General features: G+C 44.6%; 1 protein-coding gene across 3 annotated transcripts in view; it reads right to left on the reverse strand.

Moving 5' to 3' along the window:
- Window position 1: 1 nt before the first annotated feature.
- TMEM67 (transmembrane protein 67) overlaps window positions 2–26,767 on the reverse strand; it is a 39,953-nt gene continuing 13,187 nt past the window's right edge. For 2 of the 3 annotated variants that reach the window (XM_032957531.2, XM_076068321.1), the window contains 20 exons: window positions 25,964–26,063; window positions 24,654–24,740; window positions 23,904–23,969; window positions 23,641–23,794; window positions 23,191–23,290; window positions 22,354–22,453; window positions 21,619–21,675; window positions 20,687–20,785; window positions 19,669–19,767; window positions 15,681–15,767; window positions 14,352–14,442; window positions 13,037–13,170; window positions 12,527–12,667; window positions 11,029–11,109; window positions 10,195–10,311; window positions 8,908–9,024; window positions 7,492–7,596; window positions 6,583–6,685; window positions 5,139–5,281; window positions 2–4,554 (listed from right to left, as the gene is read on the reverse strand). In XM_032957531.2, coding sequence (XP_032813422.2) covers window positions 4,474–4,554; window positions 5,139–5,281; window positions 6,583–6,685; window positions 7,492–7,596; window positions 8,908–9,024; window positions 10,195–10,311; window positions 11,029–11,109; window positions 12,527–12,667; window positions 13,037–13,170; window positions 14,352–14,442; window positions 15,681–15,767; window positions 19,669–19,767; window positions 20,687–20,785; window positions 21,619–21,675; window positions 22,354–22,453; window positions 23,191–23,290; window positions 23,641–23,794; window positions 23,904–23,969; window positions 24,654–24,740; window positions 25,964–26,063 — 2,062 coding nt within the window. In that variant the 3' untranslated portion in view covers window positions 2–4,473. The remainder of the gene's footprint in view (window positions 4,555–5,138; window positions 5,282–6,582; window positions 6,686–7,491; window positions 7,597–8,907; window positions 9,025–10,194; window positions 10,312–11,028; window positions 11,110–12,526; window positions 12,668–13,036; window positions 13,171–14,351; window positions 14,443–15,680; window positions 15,768–19,668; window positions 19,768–20,686; window positions 20,786–21,618; window positions 21,676–22,353; window positions 22,454–23,190; window positions 23,291–23,640; window positions 23,795–23,903; window positions 23,970–24,653; window positions 24,741–25,963; window positions 26,064–26,767) is intronic. The other variant, XR_012942362.1, reaches the window with a different exon arrangement.

Raw genomic sequence — 26,767 nt, forward strand, 5'->3', positions numbered from 1 at the left:
GTCGCTGTGCATGAAGGTGTATTAAAACATTTTGTACAAATACAAAGTGAAACCAACCAACGCTAAACAAAACTAATCACAAAAATGTGCAGACAAGCGACAGGAAAGCATATCAAAGGGTATTTAAAACGACACCTTTAACATTTTACAACTTCATATTCTTGGTTATTTCGGTAAAGTCACATAGAAGGGAAAAAAATATAAAACTAAAATTATCACGTTTCGACTGCAACACAAGCAATCATCAGGTGTGAAAACTACAGCAAGAAAATTTGGAAAAAAAAAGCTTTAAATCAAAATTTTACAACTTGTTAATCAACACGCAGCGTTGCCTGATGGGCAAGGTCCATTGTTCATATGTAGAGCGATCTTCCCCTTACCCCCCCTCCCCCCAATATATCCCCACGACTGTTGGTGTCTTGTCATGAGATGAGACATTTCCATTTTGAACTTGCAGTGAGGAGTGTGACGTGAGCTCATACCCAGAACATGACTTTACACGACTGCCTGTCAAGAAGTTCATGCAATAGCGTCTACACCACTTGGCAGTGCATCTTTCATGATGCTCTGCAAAGTGTTTCATGAGCAACTGATCTGAAATTTGAGTCTTCCGAGCTTGAATAAGCTGAAATAAGTAAAGAACCAAATGTATGCATATGGAGGTTTTTTGCTCATTGTTGCCTGGGCTAACACGGTGGTGAGATGTTAACTCCCTCGCCTGATATGCAGGCCGTGGGTTCAATCCCCGACGCCTTTATATTTGGTGTTTGCATGTTCTCCTCGTGGTTGTATGGATTGTTATCCATGTCCTCTGGTTTTTCCCTCCACAGAAACACGCATTTATATTTGCGTGCCATAAATATCCACACGATAAGCCACTAAGTTGTGCCATCATTTGTGGCCAGGTCGCTTCTAAAAAAAGAGCTACATAGCTCGGTGGGACTTACCTGGTCAAATACATTTTTTTAGCTTAGTTTTAACACCAACTTGTTACACATCAGAAGGAAGTTTATAATCGTGGATGAGTGAAAGCCCCAATTTGAACCCTGGGTTTCTACAGCGCTGGCTCAGTGCTCAGTCGCTGCGCACGCTAAGCCACCCAGCCACCTCGTGAGGATTCTCAATCTTCGGTATGATCTCTGAAAAGAAAATATTAACTTGAATGTCATTACACACCCAACAACCTAAGTAATCATTTGTTCATCACTTGCCATACTTAAAACTCCACCGTGGAATTTCCCATCGTGAATCTGCTGACTTGAGTTATCTCCAATTCTGTTGGCTCCAAATCGTCTTGACACGAGCGACACGTTAACTCCGATGTTTCTGGCATTCTGCACTTAGAAAGATGGTATTTACTCAGTCAGGAAGGTTTTAGACAAGGACAGAAAAAGTCACCGAAGTCCAGTTTACCCAGGATATTGTCAGTGTGCCCTGTTTCAGTGAGCAACGGAGCGCTGCTCATTTGTGAAGGTGGTCCGACAATCGTGTAAATTTAATATTTGCATGGCCAGGGCCAGTCTAGAGGACAATCACTTTTATTTAACAACAAAGTAGTAAAAACTAGATTCGAAGCTTTCGTGACTGCAGGAATTACTCTTTGGTTCTTTCATGGAGAAAGAAATTAAATTTAATAATAATAGAATACGACGTTTCGATTGCAACACAAGCAATCATCATCAGGTACAAATGAATGAAAAAACATAGTAAACTTGAAAATATAATGCAATACAACAACAGTCGGCCAACAAAACAGTCAACATCCCACCTGGTTACGTTCCTCCAAAGATTGCTAAATTTGAGAGAGAGACAACAGACACGGAGACACAGACAGACACAAAGCAGAGAGAGACACACATAGGCACACAGAAAGACGCCTGTGTCGAGGCCTTAAATAGAGAGTGGGTGGGGCAGAGGGCGGGTTGTGTGGAATTCCTGCCCATAGGGGACGGACGAGCTGGACACTGGACATCTAAACAAACAAGCATGGAGCGTTGCACTATAGAAAGCAAATTTAGTAAAAATTAGGAAGTGAAATGCAACGCAACACAGAGAGTCGGTTAGCACACAGTTAACGCATAGCCTGGTTGATTACGTTCTTCCAAAGATTGACAAATTAGAAGTTAAGTGTGAAACAAACAAGCACGGCAAAACCCTCCCCGTAGAGATGGTTCAAACTAGATTCAAAGCTTTCGTGACTGCAGAAATTACTCTTTGGTTCTTTCGGTAAAGTCACGTAGAAATAAATTTAATAATAATAGAATACGACGTTTCGATTGCAACACAAGCAACCATCATCAGGTACAAATGAATCAAAAAGCAAACATAGTAAACTTGGAAATATAATGCAATACAACAGTCGGCCAACAAAACAGTCAACACCTCACCTAGTCGATTACGTTCTTACAGCCAACATGTTACCTATAAACATCTCTTATTGCCCCAAGGGGAATGTTGGAGTGGCCGTGTAGCTGCCCCACACCTCGACCCCTCCTGACCCTGCCCACCACTGCTGCCACCCGTCACTCCCACCCCTTCCCCAACCCCCACGCAAACCAACCCAACCCTGTGTCTGGAGGAAGGGGTGGAGCCTAAAGGAGAATGGGGAATGGGTGGAGCCGAAAACGGAAAGGAGCCGAAGAGAAAATAAGTTGAGCCTAATCAGGAAGGAGTGGGGCCTACGGAGGACTTCCATGTTCATTAAAGGTCAGCAGATTATAAAATTCCAGCAGCAGGCAGCTTACCTTTAGTGCCGCGGATGCAGCAACAGGACTAGTTTTGTTATTACCACGAATAGTTTATTTTCGAGATTAGGAAGCTACTGGAGCTATGCACTTTTAAATGTAGATTGAAAACTAATTTCTTTGGAACTGTTGTGTTTAGATTGTTGTCCTTCCCCGCACCTCCGTTTAGCAAGGTTGGCTACGTACGGTGTGAAAGAAGTTCAACATACATACATTTGTATATTCAGCAGAGCATAAGTGGCTCTTCAGACTCTTAAGTTATGACGTGCTTACCGAATTACAAATTTATCTGAGTTTTCATAGAGGTTTTCTAAATACACATCACCCATTTTACTATAAAGTCCGTGTAAGGATGCACATATTACACTTATCAAGTGAAGAGTTTCCCCAAATTTAACATTGCAAGAAACGTTCATACATTTGTCAACATTGGACCACAACAAAACGATCACACAGTGGACAACGACGTCAAAACTATTAACATCCAATCACAGCCGATAGCACTTGGCCAATATTTAGAGAAATTGTTGTGCAGCTGTGGTGGAAATCGATCCACAGATGTGGTACAAGTCAACTCCACGGCAAATCCACCGACTAGCAGCAGCCTACACCGTGTGGTGAGGTCAGTATTGTCTAACAGAAAGGGGTAATCGCAGCGTCTCCAAGGATGGACGGGCCATGAGTAATTGGCATCTGGTGAGAATCCAGTAAACTAATGGCATCCACAAACAGTGGCAGAGGATTGGCTACACTCGGTGCTCCACCAGTCACAATCATCACACAAAGACATGGGCTCTCATTAGTATCTATCTCTCATGCTGGCTCGGACACTACCTGCATTAACACGGTCAGTGCAGTCCAGCCAGGTATCATGGTGGCTGTAAAAAGTGGGCTATCTGGGTTTGGTGACAGTAAGATTCCTCAAACAATTCAGATTTCCAAATGGAGAGATACTCTCACAGTCGACATCCAACCACCTCGAGTATTGGTGGGGACTGTGCAACTGCTGAGGAATCTGGGTTTCATGACAGATTTCTTCAACATTGAATATTTCTGAAGGGTAAAATATTCCTAAGATTAACCTGGGAGATTGGGTATTGATTGTGGAATCTGTAAGAAATAAGTATTTTTTTTTTACTTTTTTTTTAAACACGCTTTTATGAAATGTACCGTACTAGTAATGGAAGAACTCCACTATTCCAGGAAGTGGACCCGAGGCTTGCCATAACGTAAGGGACCGTGGTGATTTACAGCCAACGTTAGTTGCGCGTGGACAATTAGACCCAAGCCGAAACATAACATATAAAAAAGAATGTTAAAAAAATATAAGTTTTTTATTTTTTAATGATAGAATATAGTAGTGTCATCAGTATGACATAAGTATACCACGTTTGCAGTCGATACCACATTGGGAAGTGGGTTAAAATTGAGTTACGAGATTTGAGGATACAACAGACAGAATGAGTTAATAAAAAGCGTATGAAAAGGAAACAACTAAGAAATGTTTTGGCATCACCACATTGCTTACAGCGGTCGAGTCAACTACGACGATTTGCCGTAGACGGTGTAAAATTCACCTTAGTTAACAAACATAAACATCTGCTTTAAGAGCGGTGTTCTCGGTCACGTAGTTGAGCGTTTCTGTTGTTGGAAACGCCCAGACTTGGTTGTTGGCTTTCACACCGTGGCACAGAGTTGGGGAGAGGAGGCTCCAGGGTCTCATCGTCCGCTAAATCAGGAAGCGCTCGTCCACCAGGGTCTTCTTAACGAGGTTTCTTCGTGAAAACGACTCGCGAATTGACCGGAAGAGCTAATCCACATGGACACACACACACATCAAGAGTTAGATCAAAGGTCAAAGTGTCTCCTTGATAACTTGTAAGTCAGCAGCCACTTCTGTTGACTGCCCTTGAGTCAATGGTGGAAATTCCACATTCCTATGGCATGGGTCAGTTATTCATTAGGATAAACTATATTGATTTAACACAAAGGAATACAAATTTAATTGACTGGACGAATGAGGGGTGGAATCATGCTACGGCCAAGATTGTAACTTTCAAATGATGAATTTCCTGTTATAATCATTAATACGGATGCTTAAACAAGCTACTAGAATACGGCGTAAGGAGGCCCTCACAAAAGGTACATTTGATTCACGATTGGCTGCTCACCACTGTTTTGTTCACTGGATTTGAATGAGCTCTCCACTGTAATTGACTGTCCCCCTGCTGGTGCAGTTGTCACACGTTCCACACCTTGCTGCTCTTACTGCCCACGGCAGACAGGAATGTGTGCTGTTGGCTGCAAAAGTATTGGGATGCACGACAGAAGACGTGCATCCCAATGTCCCCAGACTAATATCTGAAGAGGCCGCATCCCCGAGTTTTGCCGCACCTTCTGAACGACGAAGGTGATGATGGTGGCGAGAGTGAAGTCCTGCGTGCCCATGTCGATGATGCAGAAGAGCAGCATGTCGAGCAGCAGCAAGGTGGCCTCGTGGCCGTAGTAGAGGACATTGCTGAACGAGTGGGACTCATCTATACGGCACAGAGCAAGCGGGGACGTTTGACACCGCACAGGGGCAGCAGACACCACACAGGTGACACCACACAGGGGCAGCAGACACCACACGGGTGACACCACACAGGTGATACCACACAGGTGACACCACACAGGGGCTACAGACACCACACAGGTGACACCACACAGGTGACACCACACAGGTGACACCACACAGGTGACACCACACAGGGGCTACAGACACCACACAGGTGACACCACACAGGGGACACCACACAGGTGACACCACACAGGGGCAGCAGACACCACACGGGTGACACCACACAGGTGACACCACACAGGTGACACCACACAGGGGCTACAGACACCACACAGGTGACACCACACAGGTGACACCACACAGGTGACACCACACAGGGGCTACAGACACCACACAGGTGACACCACACAGGGGCTACAGACACCACACAGGTGACACCACACAGGTGACACCACACAGGTGACACCACACAGGGGCTACAGACACCACACAGGTGACACCACACAGGTGACACCACACAGGTGACAAGACACTGGGGCTACAGACACCACTATAAGACACCACACATGGCCTATAGACACCACACAGGTGACACCACACAGGGGCAGCAGACACCACAGAGGTGACACCACACAGGTGACACCACACAGGGGACACCACACAGGTGACACCACACAGGGGCAGCAGACACCACAGAGGTGACACCACACAGGTGACACCGCACAGGTGACACCGCACAGGTGACACCACACAGGTGACACCGCACAGGTGACACCGCACAGGTGACACTGCACAGGGGCTACAGACACCACACAGGGGCTACAGACACCACTATAAGACACCACACATGGCCTATAGACACCACTATTGGCAGCGCACAGGAGATACAGACAACGCTATAGATACCATAAGGGCTATAAACACCACAAAGGAGATATAGACATCACACAGGGGCTATAGGCACCACTATAGGGCACCACACATGGCCTATAGACACCTCTACTGACACCACACGCGGGATATAGACACCACTATGGACATCTCACAGGAGCTGTTCAAGTCAAGGCTTGAGACTTCGTCTTTTCATCCGCTAATGACTGCCTGTCTCCTTTCCCTCCATGAAGCGTACAAATATTAATAATCCTTTCCCCAGGATGCCCATGCAAAGCACCTCGTGACAAATTGTTGTAAACAGCTGCCGTACGAGGTCGATGTCATGATGGTTATTTTTACTGCAACAGCCGAGCGCGCAACTGTCGGGTAACCGGGGGGACGTGCCGTTATACAGGAAGCTCTTGTCGAAGGTCTCCTGGAACTCGATGCCCGTGAGGCGCTCCAGCAGAAGCTTGTCTCGGATCATGTAGTCCACCTCCTTGTGCGCCTGCAAACGGTAGCGCACGCGCAGAGTCACTCGGCGGCGCCGGGAGAGGCCGACGGCGGAGTCCGACCTCCCTGTGTACGCACCCACGGCTACACCGGGCAGCCAGTGTGTGGACTACGGTTGCAACCTGTCCTGTTTTCCCCAGGGTCGTCCTCTTATCGTTGACGCTGCTGTTCTGGAAAATATTTCAATCTTCCCGGGGCATTGAATAGGCCGGCTTTTGTCAGTTGTGTGATAATGCACCACCTAAGGCGTGGTTCTCTCCTCTTCTTCCACTGTTGAGATATTCTTCTTCCCATAGCATGTCCTGCTTTGTTATACCTCAGGAGGTGGTCAACCAGAGTGTAAACTCACGGCTCCGGTTTGAGGAGCCAACAAAGTCTGTCTGCAGTTTTCCCGTCTCGTGTAGATGAACCGAGTAACAGGGTTGTAATGACAGTGGCTTCCTCGGTACTTTATTCCACCAGACTGCCACATGCAGGCCATGCAGCTTCCCACTTGTCTGCTTGGTGTCCAGCAGCGGTGCATTATCCTCACAAGTTGCCCTTCGCATCCCCATGGCCAATTAATCTAACTGCACACATTTGTTGAGACTGGAGAACGCTGAGTTATCATCTCAAGTCAAAATAAAAGCACGGTTACTTTCTGTCACTCAAGAAAGAAAACAAGACGCAGACTGCCCTTTTCCAGGATATATAACTTAGAGCGAGGGAGCCTTTCCCCCAGAGATTTATGAAAGCCTAACGGAGGAACTTGCTGAGAGTGAGACTTGAGGCTCAGTGTGACCTTTCTGGGTAAATGCGTACGTGGTCAACGAAGGAACACAGGAATCTGTTCATGGTCTGGTAGGCTCGCATGCTCTGCTCCATGGGACCTCCTTGGGGCCCGGCCATTCGTGGCGGAGCTGCCATCTGTACCACACACACACACAGACAGCTATTTAGTCTAGAGGGCAGTGGGGGCAAGTGCTGTTAGCGTTCACTTATTACAGGTAGTACTGCACACGGTGTATCTAGCACTGTCCAGGGCCATCTTTATTTCCACATTGCTGATTCTCATACAGAGTGTCAGGTACTCAGTTAATGCTAAGTCAACCTAGGGGTGGTCCAGGGTAGGGTCAGATGTTACTTGCTACACTGGCTGGGAATTGGCTTGACTGCTCCCAACACACAAAGACAATATCCCCCATATGACCATTAACAGATTTTTGGGGTAAGTGCTGTTAGCGAGTACTTATGATGGCCATCATGGCAAATATGAGTGGCTAACACCATGCCCGGCAGCCTTTGTCTCCCAAATGCTGATGTTAGGACACTGCACCAGAGGTGCTAATTTAATCTAGGGGAGGTCCAGGACTAGTTCAGATATTCCCCACTAATGTTGGCCGTGAGCAGGACTCGAACTCAGGTTGCCAGGTTCGCAGAGCAGTGTGCGAACCACTACTGCTCCCTATGTACACACCCGTAGACAACTAACCACAGACAGAAGCATACAAACACACGACCTTGCATATGCACACCTGCACATTTTCAACAAAATGCACAGACTCCAACACGTTCACGTACAATAACCGACGTTCGCCACCGAGTGGCGGTGACGTCACCACACACACGAACATACCCCAACATGTGTTTGCGCTACCACTGACAATGCAGCACTGCTTCAAGGAGACGCTTCCATTCATTTATGTAATTATGTTCACGTTAAATAAGTAAGATCTGCACGTAACAATAAATAAAACTCCACTTTTATTCAAATCTTAAGCAATTTTAGGCTTGGGTACAAGTGAGAATGAGCAAACAAGACTGATGGTATAGAAGAAACCACCGGTACAAATGAAGTATAAAGGGTGGACAGTATATAATAGACAAGTAATTATTCACCACCCTGCAATCATCCAAATTCCTGATTCAGGCTCACAATTTCCTTCTCAGAATCAATTAATGTACATTAAAATCGAACTATCGACACACGGGTATGGATCAAAGTAACAAATCGCATGGCACTTGCGAAACAGCACGTGAACCTAACGCAAAACACGAACGGTCCACGCAGCTAAACGTGACAATCTGGACATCTACAAACACAGATTTATAATTCATCGGATTCCTCCAATATAAATACATATTCCATTTCTGAGATGGGAGCGATTTGGCGCAGCGGGGAAACCGTGGCACGTGCGGTGGGGGCGACGGGTGGGGGTGACGGTGGAAACGACGCACCATGGCCAGCGGCTGGAGGATGCGGTCGTAGTGCAGGCGAGCCGCTTGTGTGAGCGCCACCTCAAACGTCTGCAGCTCCGTGCCGGGCACGAGCCCCCGCTGGCTACACAGGTTCTCCTGCGGGATAGAGCGAACGCGTCAGGTAGCAGGGGAGTGGAGGGCAGCAGGCATTTTTTTAGTCGCGAGCGGTAGAACCGGGGCGATTCCTGTGGGAATTGTATCCCAATCCCCGTGATTCCAATGCGGGCGCGATTCGTGTAGGAATCACGATTTCCATGTTAAAATCTCCAGTTAACTGAATGGGATTCTGACAGCATTACCAAATGGATTTGAGATGGATGGAATGTATGTATGTATGTTGGACTTTCACACCGTACATAGCCAACCCTGTTAATTGGAGGTATGGGGGAAGGACAACAAACTAAGCACAAAAAGCAGTTCTAAAGAAATACGTATTCAATTTAGATTTGAAAGTGCATAGCTCCAGTGGCTTCCTAATATCGAAAGGAAGAGCATTCCAGATGGCCGCAGAAGGGCATCGGAAAGCGCACGATGCAGTGACCATCTTTGTTAGATGGTTAGCCAAAAAAAATCTGCAGTATATACATGGGAATCTGTCACTGGATTACCCTTCATTTGAGTGGACTGCGAGGAACCTCCATTGAAATTAGCTAACATTCTACGCATGATTCCTAGGCTGTCAATCCCATTCATGTGAATGGATATGCATACATCACCATCGTCCATAAAAATCCCTATTAAATTCAAGAGAAATTCCTGGATTGCCATCAAATGAATGGGATTCTATTGAATTATCTTTAAGATGTTGCATAATCCTATTAATGTCTACATTTGAATGCAGTAAATATGGGGACAAAGACCATAAAGAACAATACTCACAGCAATGAGTTGTGCACATTGGAGAGTGCAGGTGGTGGGATCTGTCCGCCGCCTGAGTCTATGAACCCACACACAAGTGGGTCTGGCTCATGACGCCCTGGTGGTGATCATTCGGCCCTCTACGTACCCTCAAAATGCATCTGTCTAGACACTAGTGCCAGCGTGATGTTATTGCTACTTAGTGGTGAATGCCAGCTTCTGACATGCCTATAAGTGCGTGTGTATATTGGTGCATGTTTTTGAGTGTACATATGTGTGTGTGTGTATCAGCGTCTGCTGTGCTAGCCTTTGTAGGTGCTCGCTAATAGCACTTTCTCCTATAGTTTGTTGAGGCTATACGGGGGATCTTTATTTTTGTCAGCGTGCACGCATGCGTGCGAGCGAGACCTCTTCCTTCTTAAGATTGGCGTGCATGTCCTCCATGTTTGTGTCGGCGCGTCCATGCACAGAGCGCCCGTGGATGTAATAGCCGAAACAGCGGTTCTCCAGGATCAGGATAGAGATCTGCAAGGATCATGTGTACACGCACCGCACACAAAGCGGCCACAATCAACATCACTCACTCGTTTCTCCAGCACTCACAACACGTTTACTTTGATATAAAGTTTCCGATAAACCGTATGTAATTAAGGACACGTACGACCTGTATTGTCAGGCGGTATGTTTATTGTTGGAAGTGTATCATGCGTCTAAAAACGTGAAGAAAAAGAATTAAAAATAAAAGTTCACTATAAAAAGTTAAGAACTACTGTAAATCTAATCACTATCAGTAACGCAGGTCAAATAATGGTAAGTGATTGATGTTCGACTTAAAAACAATACAGAGATAGGACATGCGTTCTAAAGAAGAGGGAGGCAAAGCACTGAGTGGCAGTTCAGCAAGGAAACACTTTGAGACGGACAGAGATGAGTAGCACGAGTGGATTGATGCATATTTGTAATGTGCGAGACATTAAGAAGAACATTGAGAATTCTTCTTTGGTTCTTTCGGTAAAGTCACGTAGAATACGTAGAATACGCGACTTTACCGAAAGAACCAAAGAAGATGAATCCTTGCAGTCACGAAAGCTTTCAATCGAAATTTAACATTGAGAATTACCAGCAAAATTGGCAAAGGAATGCCAACTGAGCAGTGATAAGAGAATGAGGAAAGAGAGGAAGACCGCACCCACGAGGTATTCTCCTGTAGCCCACTATCCTCCCTCTGGGACAGCCACTCACGTTGCTCATAGAGCACAGGTCCACAAACTGGCGGATCTTGTCCTCCACAAAGCGCTCGTAGATGATGGTGTTGAAGATGACCTGGTAGAGACATCATTTGCATTGCCATGAGAACGCATTCCCCTTTGATTAGGGAGCCAGTTTTAGTCCCGCTACGGGATGCGACAGAGTGCTTAGCCCAACATTGTACTTTGCATGGGCCTGAGAAGTGCGTCCTCAACTGTGGTGAGCGTGATGGCATTCGCCAACAACTACATGATAAAAAAATCAAGTAAATTTGGCTTTTGACGTAATTCACAATATTCCAGCTCTAAGGATTTAAAATGTTTTGTTTGCCCACCATGCAACAAATACTCTTCGTAGAACCTTCAAAAATATACCACCTCATGTAGATAAAAGAGACAATGACTCCACACGATCAAATATATACCATATGAAATTTAGTTTGCAGTTAATATCACTAAATTCTAGCTCTGAGATGGTCAAGAGGTGGACATCATCTAAAGCAGGGCAAATGTAAATTGCAGCACCCCCAGCATGGACAAGGCATCAAATGACGGGGACTCGGAAGTAGTTCTTTGATGTAACCTTCACCGGACTGTTTTCTAACACAGGGTGAAGCACTTGTCCTCCAAAGGGTTCAGAATGGTGACTTTGTTTCGTGACCCGATGCCAACAGTAAAAAAATATATATTAAATAATTAGTCATCTTCTCAGAGCCATTACAAGTGTAGTGACTGTGATTGTCACTGTGTGGTGCCGGGCTTGCGAGGCCACGGTGGATAATGTGTTGGCATTATGTGCAGCCCGGTTACTGGGCGTAGTACCAGCCCTAGCGGGGCCTTGGGTGAGCGCTGGTTAGCGCTGAGGCACCACGTACAGTGTGCGGTGCGGGCTCCCGGTGAGGGAGCAAGAGGGAGTGTCAGCCATCCAGGGTTACGTTGGGGCATGATACGCTGGTTGACCTGCCGACACGTGATTGGATGATATTGGAGGGGGGCCACCGGTGGACGGGGGCCGCTGGGCGGTCACGTGGTATAGAGGAGCTCTCGGAAGCCTTCGGGAAAGAGCTCGAAAGATCTAGAAGGTGGGCGGGGCGAGAGGCGGAGCCAGCCCTAGCCCGGGCCGATATAACGGGGGCCCCCCCGTGAGGGGCTCGGGGTTCATGACTGTTGGTGAGTGAAGATCCACGTCGGGTTGAAGAAGCCTCTAGCCACGCGGTCCGAGACTCAGCTCGTGGTCCGGACCGGGATAGCGGGACCGTGTCTAGTTCTGCCGTAGTGTGGCTAGATGGGCGTTCAACACCCGAGTGTAGGTTACGTTATGTTGTGTTGAGTTGATGTAATAGTGTTGATCCCAAGACAATGTCTGCGACTCAGTTGGACTACACAAGTGAATTCTGGGAGAGTTCTGAACTTAACTGTTTTTGTCTCATGACGTCCAAAGCACAAAAGTTACGTTTAAATGGGAGAAGAAGAGAAGGCTCGCGAATTATCACCTGCACGGCACCAACAACGAGCCATACGGACGAAGCGACTCCAAAACGCAGGATGCGGCTCCATGAGGCCTCATCAGCATTCGGTGCTGGCAGCAGCGTAACTCCCAAATCCCGTAGACCCAAGTTCTCAAAGCCTACGACCTGCAAAATTAACAAAGCCACCCACAGTGATCATCATCACCATTATAAGTATCTGACACCATCATCATCATCACAGTCACAATCACCATTGTCAACGCAACGACCATAACAACATCGCTATTACCACCAGAACCACCACAACATTAATACTGCCATCGTCATCACCATATTAATCGTCGTCATCATCATCATCATCACAACCACCATTGTTAACACCACCACCACATCATCATCATCATTGCCACCACTACAACCATCACCATCCCTCTGCAACTGCTCACACGAACACTGCCACCGCTTAGTGGAAGGTCAACAGCACCCGTGACACGGTGAGACCGTTACTCTGCTTGGTCTGAACAACAAAGTCACCTTGAGGAAGAGTAGCACCGCAAAGAGCTGGAGCATGGGGCTTAGCTTGCGCACCGTCTGCAGCTCGTTCCACTCGTTGGCCACAAAGAACGTGCGCCAAACGCTGACTCCGCGTGCAGAAGCGGCTTCCGCCCCTGCAGTGAGATTCGCTCGTTATACAACGGCCGAGTGACGCTGCGGCTCGAGCGCTCGACAATTTTTATCGGAAGGTCACGAGTTCAGATGATGGTAAAGTGCAGAGTCAAGCCTATTATCATCATCATCATCCCCCCAGGATCGGTGAAACTGGCACCACATTTTGCGGGGCAGTCATGAGGAGGCCACAACACAAGTCGTGAGAATTTTATTTTATTATGTTTATTTTTATTATTTTATTTCCATTCTATGTGACTTTACCGAAAGAACCAAGAAGATGAATCCCTGCAGTCACGAAAGCTTTAAATCGAAATTTAAGAGGATTGTTTCAGTGAGAAATTTGGTCCCGTCAGAGGTAGTGAGGAATTTTCACCATTGGCTCAGGACCACCGATGGAAATGACTGCTGCCCTATTGTTTGTTTAGCAAAGACACTTTGAATTAACGTAATACACAGCAAAGGATGAACAGAGTATTTTTTACATATCTTGTGCATTCGGGCTTCGTTAAACCATGTAATACTCTCATAAAATAATCATATTCTTCAAAAACATATTATTAGTCTAAACTCAATAAAGGCAGATGGCTAAAAGTGTGAAAGAATGTCACACTCTCTGGTGGCTGGGTAGCTCAGAATGGTGATCGTTATATGACTGACCAAGCACCATTTAAATTCTAGGTTTCAGACAACTGTGATTAAACAGGGTTCTCAAGTGTAGCCAGTTTATGGTCTCAACCTGGTCACAAATGGATGTATATTAATAAAAATCACAGGACATATGATTTTATACTAAATATTTCAAATTCAAGCCCTGACTGAGGATGACATTTTGATTTGTGTCATATAATGAACGCTATTTTCAGGGCTTAAAAGAGTGAAGTCTATTATTGAATGAAAGAGACCTCATAAATAGATTTCCAAAACAGTTCCGTGACATCTTGCTGGGCCATTCCCCCACATGATGTGACATTACGAAGTTGACTGTGAGAGTTCCGGATAAACATTCCTTTGTTGTGCGACACAATGCCATACACAACTGAAACATAATTGGGGTTTTACACCGTTGGAACCTCCTTTGCCAGTAGCAAAATATGACAATTGTTTTTTTTACCCTTTTATCTGGCAACAAAACTGACACCTTTTTTGACAGTTAAAAAGAACAAGTCAGAAGGTACCTTACCCTGTCTAGCTTTGCCTTTCGGCCGCTCCCAATCAAAGAAGAAAATGTCAATGGAGACCTGTGTGGCTATCAGGTGTAGAAATTGAACTGCCTGTACACACACACACACAGCAATAACAGCAGCGATGAAAATGACCATGCCATCACTATAGAAACTGTGCCAGGCTAGGTGCACATTGGGGCCAAACCTAGCTGGAAATATTCCAGAGTCCAGAAAAAAAATATGCATTCTAGAGAACATGGAAGGTGGCCGGTTGACTCATAGGTCTGAGCACTGGCTGAGCTGCAACTGCAGAGGACCTGGGTTCGAATCCAGGCAGGTGCTCACGGTTAAACTGGGTTCTCAAGTGTAGCCAGTTGTGGTTACAAATACAAAAAAACTCATAAATATCACTTTGTCATGCAACACTCTGTGGCAGAGTAAATTGAAAGGTGTACCATCTACATTTTACAGGATATGCCAGTCATTTGAAGGATTGTTCATAAGTCTGCCGAAAAATAGTTTGTGGGCCATTCTATGACACGCGCTGCGTACAGCTCTGTCGGTTTTCCAAAATTAATTCAACTCATGACATAATGCCAATGGCACAGTTGGAATTAATTTAGAAAAAAGACCAGGAAAATATTTTAAAACGTAAACACTCAATCTCTGCTGCACCAAGTCAGAAAAATACTTGTTATATTTCCCACTGCAGGAATATCGTTGAATGTCGAAATTTACCAACACGGTAAATTAGATGAAGGTGAAGCTAATGTATAATCACTAAATTGTAATATACTAGACATCAGCATTCCAGGTATCACAGTTATACTGAGTATCGCTAAAGAAATACTTCATCATGGCCATCACCTGTATTACCCGCTTATATGTGACTGGAGCTATCGTTATCAGCCATGGTGGATGAAGACCTCCCCAAGCCTAATGGGATAAAAATACGTTACTGTACTTCACCACGCCAATCATTCAGAATCATATCTCAGCTCCTTCGCAAATATTCAGACGCAGTTAGCAGACTATTGTAAAATATGGTATATACAAGAGTACGAATTGGGAGTAATTACTAGTCATTAGGAGTAATGTATTGGCAGTTGCCCCAAGGCCACTGCCATAACAATTAGGGTTTTTCACTAACCATTGAAATGACAGCGTCAATGTTGTACATCGTTACATCACAGCGACAGCACTTCCAGAATCGTTATGTGGGCATCGTAACACCAAAGGGCATCGCTCATCCTAGTGTCGCAGCCACAGAATGCAAATTCCTGCAGAGAGACACTGCGCAGCCCAAGTACACAGGTGAATGTGCGAATGACGGATGCTTGCCGTGCCTTGAGAGCGAACGCGCACGACAGGTAGATGATGAAGTTCCTCTCTTCGCTCGGCGTGGGCAACATCACGGCCACGGTTTGTTGGCTCTGTTTGGGGGAGGGGGGGGGAATCGCAGTTGAAGGCCATCGTGTGCTGCATTGCCACTCAAAAGCAGCAGCAGAGCAGTGTCATATGATCATATAATAATAAAGTACTTCCATGCAACATTTACAGCCCTATTGTCAATCCACTGCTGAATGAGGGCCTCCCCAGGCCACGTGGTTGTGGGGGTTATTTGCCCAAATTTAATGACACTGGTCGATGTGGGAGCATACAAGTACAGTAAAACAAAAAAATATCTGCACTGCCAACCTCATAGCCCATCAGCCCTATGACAACCTGTTTTTACATGGTGGTCACCCATCCAAGCACTCCCAAGCTTAACTATGCTTCGCTTCTGAGATCTGATGGGATTGGGTGCATTCAATCACTATCATTATCACGACCCCAATCACCATCACCATCACCTACAATACCGCTATTACCACCACCTACACCACTATCAATGTCACAAAACTTTCATTATCACCACAACCATAACAATAACTTCCTACCCCACAATCATTATCACATCACCACCACTAGCAGTGTTGTCACTATCACCACCATTACAGTGAGGGAAAACAGTATTTGATCCCCTGCTGATTTTGTACGTTTGCCCACTGACAAAGGAATGATCAGTCTATAATTTTAATGGTAGGTTTATTTGAACAGTGAGAGACAGAATAACAACAACAAAATCCAGAAAAACGCATGTCAAAAATGTTATAAATTGATTTGCATTTTAATAAGGGAAATAAGTATTTGACCCCCTCTCAATCAGAAAGATTTCTGGCTCCCAGGTGTCTTTTATACAGGTAACAAGCTGAGATTAGGAGCACTCCACCATGGCCAAGACCAAAGAGCTCTCCAAGGATCAAAATGGAGCTCTTTGGCATCAACTCAACTCGCCGTGTTTGGAGGAAGAGGAATGCTGCCTATGACTCCAAGAACACCATCCCCACCGTCAAACATGGAGGTGGAAACATTATGCTTTGGGGGTGTTTTTCTAAGGGGACAGGACAACTTCACCACATCAAAGGGACAATGGACGGGGCCATGTACCGTCAAATCTTGGGTGAGAACCTCCTTCCCTCAGCCAGGGCATTGAAAATGGGTAGTGGATGGGTATTCCAGCATTATAATGACCCAAAACACACAGCCAAGGCAACAAAGGAGTGGCTCAAGAAGAAGCACATTAAGGTCCTGGAGTGGCCTAGCCAGTCTCCAGACCTTAATCCCATAGAAAATCTGTGGAGGAAGCTGAAGGTTCGAGTTGCCAAACGTCAGCCTCGAAACCTTAATGACTTGGAGAAGATCTGCAAAGAGGAGTGGGACAAAATCCCTACTGAGATGTGTGCAAACCTGGTGGCCAACTACAAGAAACGTCTGACCTCTGTGATTGCCAACAAGGGATTTGCCACCAAGTACTAAGTCATGTTTTGCAGAGGGGTCAAATACTTATTTCCCTCATTAAAATGCAAATAAATTTATAATCGCATCAACTGTTGTCACCTTCTCACCAAGCTGCTTGGCAATGGTCTTGTAGCCCATTCCAGCCTTGTGTAGGTCTACAATCTTGTCCCTGACATCCTTGGAGAGCTCTTTGGTCTTGGCCATGGTGGAGAGTTTGGAATTTGATTGATTGATTGCTTCTGTGGACAGGTGTCTTTTATACAGGTAACAAGCTGAGATTAGGAGCACTCCCTTTAAGAGTGTGCTCCTAATCTCAGCTCGTTACCTGTATAAAAGACACCTGGGAGCCAGAAATCTTTCTGATTGAGAGGGGGTCAAATACTTATTTCCCTCATTAAAATGCAAATCAATTTATAACATTTTTGACATGCGTTTTTCTGGATTTTGTTGTTATTATGTCTCTCACTGTTCAAATAAACCTACCATTAAAATTATAGACTGATCATTTCTCTTTCAGTGGGCAAACGTACAAAATCAGCAGGGGATCAAATACTTTTTTCCCTCACTGTATCACAAACACCTGCCACCATGAGCATCAACAGTTTTCATGCCACTAACTCTGTGATCACCATCACTTCTACGATAACCTACATAATTTGTTGTGCAGTGTCAATGCTATATAACATTCCCGGTCCACTATCAGTGCTGAAAAACACTTTTGAGTAAAATCTCAGCCTGTCTTCTTGCTCAAATGAGCAATGGCGTCATTTTAACTCCACCGGTGGCTCTAAGCCAAATCAGCGGCAAGGACCAAATTTATCCACGGGCCACAAACTGTTATCTTTCCTACAAAGTAGTACGAATTGTATTGACAAAAGAGGGACGATGGGCTAATTTGACCGTCGGACAAGGATTTGAAACCTGCAACCTTCCAATTGAAAATTGAGCACTCTGATAGCAGCACCACAAACGAAGAAGCATTCGAAATCGCTCACTTGCCATTGACAGATATAACTCCCGTGTCGCTCACGTGCCCTGGGAAACACAAACTTAAATGATGTTATAGTAGGTTTAAAAAAATGGATGCAAAAGAAGTGGACTTGCCTTTGCCGACTGAGGTGAGTTAAAGTGCAAGAGCAGAGAGGAAACAAGGACACCGTTAAGAACTTGGCAGGAGGTGATGCACTTAGCAAGGCAATAGCACAGAAAACAGGTAGGAACATTAAGGTGTAAGTGTTCGTGATAGACAATGCATGACCCCTCTTAGGGCACCGTTCCCGCTAGCATTGTCCTGGACCAAGCACTGGTGTTCATTTCAGTTCTGCGCAGTAAGATACGACCGGTGTGCTAAGTGAATATCAATTACCACCAACCATGATTTATATTTGTCCAGTTATTCTCCAGCTCTCTCATTACAGCAATAAGTGTCACCTTTCATTGCTCCTGAGATGTAAAATGGTTTGGGCTAAAAGGTGATGCTCATCTTACACTTGTTGAGAAAAATGATTCCATCTTTATGAATACAGCAGAGTATCGGCATTTGCTAAGGACAGCACTTTTGGAAGCAATAGACACCCAACTGCAGCACAAAAAAGTTCCAGCAGTAGACAGTCCAGCAAGTAGGTTAACTGCTGTATATGTGCAAAGTTTGATGCCAACCCGTCCGATGTGTCAGTTTTCTCCAGATGCTCAGTCATTCACATACGGGAATATGCATTGTACAAACATGCCAAGCAAACAACTTCTGTTTTCATCCCCCTATTTCATTTTCACGAGAAAAATTTTGTGAAAAGCCACCACTGGTTATCAACTTAGTGATTATTCATCCCGTGACAATTCGGTCAATTGTCACAATTCTGGAACAAATTATTTTCATTTCGGTTCATGCATAATTTGTAGTGGCTCCAGGATTTTGCGAACCGAATACATGACGCATATACAAATGAACAATAATCAATTCATACATCAAATATTTGGTGAATTATATTGTGATTGTATGAATGAATTTAAGTCAATGATTCAGTACATTATTACATACCTTGCCCTAGCTATATCTTAGCATATACATGGGGCAGCTATGTACATATGTAGCCTTGGCTATATCCTAGCATATACATGGGGCAGCTATGGACATATGTAGCCTTGGCTATATCATAGCATATACATGGGACAACTATGTACATATGTAGCCTTGGTTATATCCTAGCATATACATGGGGCAACTATGGACATATGTAGCCTTGGCTATATCCTAGCATATACATGGGGCAGCTATGGACATATGTAGCCTTGGCTATATCATAGCATATACATGGGGCAACTATGGACATATGTAGCCTTGGTTATATCATAGCATATACATGGGGCAACTATGGACATATGTAGCCTTCGCTATATATGTCGATGCTCTGTGTACCCAGCCATGCATAACGTGGTGTAAAAGACATCGCATTGTTATTTCTGAATGATTTCTAACCACTCAGGAGCTCCCACCTTGAAGATGATGAGCCAGTAGAGACCGGTGCCGAACGTGACGATGAAGAAAACATTGGAGAGCGCGCCCGCCAGGATCAAGAAAAACTTCACGAGCGACTGCAATGTACAACACCATACATCATCAACGTAACAAGAACTGATTTTTCTGTTTAGTTTGTTGTCTGTCCCCCGCACCTCCAATTAGCACGGTTGGCTACGAACGATGTGAAAGAAGTTCAACATACATATAACACTGCATGTTCCTATTGTTAGGGCCACCACTCTCTACACAACTGGTAAGCAGTGCAATGTAACCAGTACCTATTCAAGTTTAAATGGATATTTTGAAATAAGTAGGAGCCCTAGATTATTTATTAAATATTGATAACAATTGACATTTAGACTAATGGCCTATGGGCCTCTCAAAATCAAGTCAGATTAAAGTGTTTCCCTGATCAAACAAGCAATGGGATTGCACCCATATGTGACAGCAGCCCATTAACAAATGGAAGTCCACATTCTCATTAGAAGCAGTTATCTTAATGGGCTTTACATATACTCCCAAGTGTATACGTAGCAACTTTTAGACCATGTTCAGCTTTATTTGGCTTCTTATTCTATATGTGGCCTCAAACTAATACTAACTCTGCTTTAAGGGCCCCACATTGTTTGGTAATGATTTTGGTTTATATCCACACTGGAGTGGCAATGGAGTGGCAATGGAGTTGGTTTATTGTACCAACGTTGGACCCTAACGCCTGCATATTTGGAGCTTGCATGTTCTGCCCGTGGTCCTCCGGTTTTTCCCTCCACATTTAGAAAAATGCGTTTAGAGTACTTGGCTGCAATAAATGTCCAAGTGATAAGCCACTTCGTTGAGCTATCATTTGTGGCCAGGTCGCTTCTGAAAAAGAGCTATATAGCTCGGTGGGCCTTGCCTGGTAAAATAAAAAATAGTTAAGTTTATTATCCTATTACCAGAGCAACCAAGCTACCCCCTAAGCCCTCCACTCCCTCTGCAGGGTCAGACACTCACGCTGAATTCCACCATCTGCAGGCCGGCTCGACGGCGCCACCCGGTAGTCTGCATCATGGCATAGAAGACAGCCAGGCTGCCCAACACTCCCAGCGCAATCTGTCTCGTGAACAAACACGCACAGAGATGTTGACCCCCATAAGATGTGTATGCCTTCGGGGTGGGGAAAGTGCTGTTAATGAACAAGGCACGCATTAAACACATCCACCAGGTACTAATTGGGTTGGTTTCAGATACCACTTGGCACCAACAGGGGCGGAGCCAGGGGGGGGGTGACAGGGGTGACATTCTGCGTGTAAGTGTACAACACTCGGTCTGGCGGACTCTGTGCAACTGCATTGTCAGAGTGTGTCGCCAACTGATGGCGTCTAGTTCAAAAGCCTGACTCTCTAATCATTCTTGAAATAAAAATTTGTTGAATGTCACCCCGGCCTGAAATCCTGCCTCCGCCCCTGGGCACCAATATGCAAGGAAAGGATCAAGCTCAGGATATCCAAATCGGAGCATTGTGCCACTGAAAACACACGCACAGATACCACAACAAGGATGCATACAAAAAGTAAATGCGCACACACACACCACACATAAATTAACCTGCACGCACACACACTTGGACACAACACGAACGCAAATAACTGGGTGATATTGATCAGAGGTCATTGTAGGCAAATATGACACTACACCTTGTCATAACTTCCTTACTTTTGCCGAATCCCAAATATCTCGCACAATGAATACCCCAACTCTAAAGTCTGCTCTTATCGTCCAATCATCATTACCATCTGGCTTTCGATCTTATCCCTGGCCACAGATTCAGTAACCTGCCCTCTTCCATCCTGTACATTGCCTGACTGTTTGCAACCTCCTCGTCCTGATTACATCTACAATGATTTCCTGTCACATTATATTCTGACATTGCTTTCTTTACTCACTTCTGTCTGGAGCTTTGCATCTGCTTGACTCATGTTGTAAACAACAGAAAATGACACCTTTGGGAAACAGAAAAAAACATTCAAGTATTTGTAAGATCAAAATATTACAGTATATGAATTATTGACAAACACATGCATTGTAAAACTTACAATTCACAATTAATATCATCACTTATCATATTCCAATGTTGCATCAATTGGATTTGTACCAAAAGGAAAATAACTGTGCTTCTGGAAACCTTCAATCAGCCGAGGATCACGTCACGTCAAGAAACAGCTTCAGAACATGACGTACAGAACTTACGCTGAAGTCACTTCATATCGATATCTTTCGCTCAAAACCTTATGGCGCTACATATCAGATACACGTATTACACTTTATAGCTGCACAAGGCCAAATCAGCAGAAAATCGAAATGACCTATTGTCTTTTTTGTGCGCTTATTGGTGACTGGACTGAGACCATTTTAATCTCACTCCACTAGAAAGCTCAGGTGACAGAAACCAATATTCGACCTTAGAATCTCACTGGAGATGGCTCATTGCTATGAAAAAACTGTCACTCATTCACACTGTTACAATATAACGAAACGAGCGTATACCGGCTTTTGATGCCCAGATAAGCATTCATTACTATGCAAAGTAGAGAGTCTAAAAGGAAGATACAATAAAATCGCATAAAGTGCTAGTAAATTAAGTGGTAAATTGTTCAAACGTTAAGAATAATAAAAAATACCTTTAAACTGTCATTTGAAGTCTTACTGAATTTAGTGAAGTCCACTGTGATGAGGGGAGGGTAGATTGTTCTATTGGCATTGTTGGTCGGCATCGTGATTCTGGCAGAAACACACAGAAAGCCCACACGCCGGTAAACATCCCACATTCTTATGACAGTGGTGGTCTGTCTCTCCACAAGACAAACACTGTCTTGTCCATGAAGCTTATGAAGAAAGCCACAATCTGAACACTCACCCATGGGATGAACACCAACTCGCTGCCTCAACACACTCGCACACAAACCCTTCGGCCCACAACACACAATTATCCACAGCCAAAATATGAACCAAACAAGGATGCCATTATTCCTCCTACTGAATCTCTTCCATATGCAAGGTGCACGGTGATGGCTGGACGTATTAATCCAATTGAGATATTCACGCTGGGCGGATTTCAAACTCCTCGTGTCTATTTGCAGCTAAGGATGAATTATACAGAGTTTCAGGAACGTATCTGTAATGTTTTATTTTTAGGAATAGATTTGAACTCGCACACTGCTCCAATCCAAGTGCACTTTTGCAGGTCGGGTGCATTTCCTCTGTCGCGTTTTCGTCACGCACTGCTGCGGGTGCCTTCAGGAGCTGAAGACATCCACAGTAGTGTGTGGTGAAAGCTCGGGAGAAGAAATGCTCAACACACGGCTCCACCTGGGAAAAACACGTGGCTTATAAGCTGCTGCAAAAGCATTCGTGGTAAAATTTAATTAGCGTACTGCTTTGGATGGATGCTGATTTGGTAAAGGGTGTTGCGCTGCATATTCCTTTTAGAAATAGGCACGATGGGCGTGTAAACTCACGAGATGGTGATGGAACTGGCATAGTTTATGGTGTTTGAATCAGTCAAAGCGTCCACCAGAAAAAATCGCCGCATCAGCATCCACTGAGCTTGATCGCTTTCTGCAAGTTACATATACAAATGCAAAGACAACACAGATAAGTATTAAGCTTGGAATTAAACATGGGGAGAAATTCAGCAAGTGTGAACTGGGGGGGGGGGGGGGCAGTTCTCAGAGAGTGCGTTGAGTACAAATGGAAGAACAACTTCCAATTGAGTGGTCAACCGTAGGGGTTGACAAGAGACTTTAATTGCTGGAACAGGGGGCAGTAAAATATGATGTGGTCACAGCATCAGCCATGAAGGATATTGTGGCTCATCCAGGAGTGAACAGTCAGTGGAGGGATCAGAAGTTTGGAGTGGTGTATTCGTCTCATTTAAAAATGTGGGAGTCTCGTGAATTGAACATTACGTTTGTTTGGAGCTCTGTCCCCTCTTTGCAGGTTGGAATTGAGGACTGGCAGCGCATACATATATTCCTTCCCGCCCTGCGTGAACTGCAAGTAGGGATCGTAAAAAATTGGCTCCGGGAAGAGTTCCTGTAGAGTTATCCGCGACAGAGTGCACTGGCAGATGGGTAGAAAAACACACACAATCGGACACATACAAAGTGAGTATAGCATATACACACTAACACACAGGACGCATGAAGACCTGAGGAGACACGTTACTCACAGACTGTGCGTAGGCCGTGCCGAAGGTGTACGCCGCATCCAGGCGGCTTAGGGTGCCGGGACACAGCTGTTTGTGTGTAAAGACCAGACCAGAAAACACATGTCAGACACTTTGGGAAACAACACACATTATGTCCATATACTGAACACTGTTAATTATGCAGACAGACTGATGTGATTTAAAACTATCTTAGCCATATTTTTGGTTCTTTCGGATTGATTCACATAGCTAGAAAACAAAAATATAAAATAAAACCCATTCAAGGTAAATTTAAATTGTGGTCATATGAGCATGGAGCAATGTTTGAATAAGAGGTGGAAATTCCTAATTTCTATCATGTGGGCCCATCTCTCCAGAAGTTGACCACTTTTTAACGCACACAAAGTTACAACATTTAATTGGCCCTGGAGGGACAAAAGGCTCGCCAGATCCTTGGAGATTTTACCTCTTGACCTTTACATTTCTGAGTCCAGCCAGCTGGATAAATCCAGCATACCGATTATCAGAGATGTGCATGGCAAAAAACTGAACCCAGGTAACAGACTGAAGTGTAGTGCATCAATAACGATGGCCAGAGATTGAACCTACGCAACAGAAGCTGTAGCACAGCATGAAAACCAGTGGGAAGAGTTAAACCTATCAATTCACTGTAGTGCAGTGCTTTCACCACCATGCCATTACAAGCCATATAGCCACCGAGTAGCAATGTATAGTTTAAAGCACCACCAAGGCAATGGTTCACCTTCTCACCTGCAGAAGGCCGCCAGCAGCCGATTTGTATCCCAAGAATTTCCCACGAATGTCATACATACCCAACACCAGCCGCAGTTTGCTCTCCTGGCACAGACAGAAACAAGGAATTAAGTTTTGATTTAAAGCTTTCGTGACTGCAGGGATTCATATTCTTGGTTCTTTCGTAAAGTCACGTAGAAGGGAAACAATTAAATAATAAAAATATTATACAATAAAATTCTCACGACGTTTCGACTGCAACACAAGCAATCATCATCAGGTGTGATTTTTTTTATATTTTATTGTTTCCCTTCTACATGACTTTACCGAAAGAACCAAGAATAAGGAATTAAGTCTCTAGGTTGTAAGGCACTATATAAACACCAATGGAACACAGCATGTGAGCCACTACTTATTGATTCCTTTTTAAGTGGCAAAGGTCAACATTCTTCAGAGTGCTGTCGACAACATTTAGTGTATGCTCACAGTAAGACACCTCAAGCATGTGAATAATCACAATAAACTACTAGGATTCAGTATAAATACCAACATCTCTAACAGCCAGCCAATAACTAATGCAAGTTATTAAAGATTCTAAGAGCAAGTCGAGACACATCACAAACTATCCTGCACGGTCCGCTTGTTTAATGCTGTTATTTTTTTTAAGTTGTAGCACTATGCCAATATTGTTATTATATTTGTATTAAGTATTCCTCGAACATGAGATGAGTAATTAAATGGGATCTCGCCTGGTTTAATAAAAGATCTTACAGCAAAATAGGTCAACGTGTCTCCGCCCCTGCTCAAACTAGTATGGGATAGTACTCAGCCGCAATGGCAGCTTGGTGGAGGAAATTCTAAAATCATGTGGCAGGGGCCAAAATATTCACAAGACAAATATTGTTAACTTCCCACAAAGGTAAAACAAGATAAATGTGCAGCCCTGTAATTGCTTGGCCTACTCTTCCACACCGACCAGATCTCGTAGAAAAGGTGGGAGTCCCCACATTTTACCCATTACACGTGACCTTACGATCAACGAAATAATACTGCTGGGTGGACAAAGGGGAGGGGGGATTTAATGAACTTGTGACCCCTGGATTGAGTGTGCTATTATACCGAGGCAGCATGCGTGACTTCTAAAAGGTGCTACTCAATTTATCTACCCCAAGGGGTAGATGAGGGGCTGAGTCAATCCCCTATGGGGATTTGAACTCAAAACCTCTTTGATCGTTGAGTCGAGCACTCTAACAGCAGCACCACCCAACATCCTTAATACGCACACATCCGCTGACATTCAATGTGCTCTAGCGATGAGATTCACGAACCCCTGATCCCCGTAGAGAGAAGACCACGGGAAAATCGGTGGATGCGAGCACGCTGGCTGCGGTGTCACTCATGTAGTAAATCCACGGGCGGTTCTCAAACCTGTGACAATAGGAGGGGTCCGATCCACAATCAAAGACAGAAAACATCCGAGCCATAATTTTCCGATAGTGCACGTGCGTCCATCTATGCATGTGAAGAGTCACACGCGTGCCCGCCTGTGTTAAAGCAAAACCAGATGTATTTACGGACTTAAAAAGATTGACATTTTATTTACATTGATGGCCAAATGCCTTTAAAAGTATTGGCACCATTTGGATTTAATTCATGAAATGTTGCATCCATCGAACCACGTCCATGCATTTCACACCGTCCATATTTTTCCGATTCACATTGACATACTTAGCCATACCACTTTTGATTATGAAAGCCAATGGGGGTTGGATGGCAAAGCACTGTTACTGGTCTGGGTAATGAGCTGTGAAAAATCAGCTCAGGCTGTTGGGGGCTTGTCCTGCTGTACACATGTACAATAAGTAAGATCAAATTATCTCCAGTGATATTGTTATTATTTGTATTATTTAAAAATATATATTATTTGATCGATCGACGTGGCTTTACTGAAAGACCCAAGAATACAAATGATCTCCCTTGTTCAAGCGAGCATGTGACAGTGGTGAAAGACGCCACAATTATCCGGCAGGAACCAGTCGATCCATGGGGCAAGCCAATGTTGACTTCCCACAACGTGCTACTCATTTAATCTATCACGGGAGGAGATGAAGAACTGCACTGACATCCCTTGA

The sequence above is a fragment of the Petromyzon marinus genome, chromosome 20 (assembly GCF_048934315.1).
Source record: "Petromyzon marinus isolate PM22_M1 ecotype Great Lakes invasive population chromosome 20, UKy_Petmar_22M1.pri1.0, whole genome shotgun sequence".
Classification (NCBI taxonomy): Eukaryota; Metazoa; Chordata; class Hyperoartia; order Petromyzontiformes; family Petromyzontidae; genus Petromyzon; species Petromyzon marinus.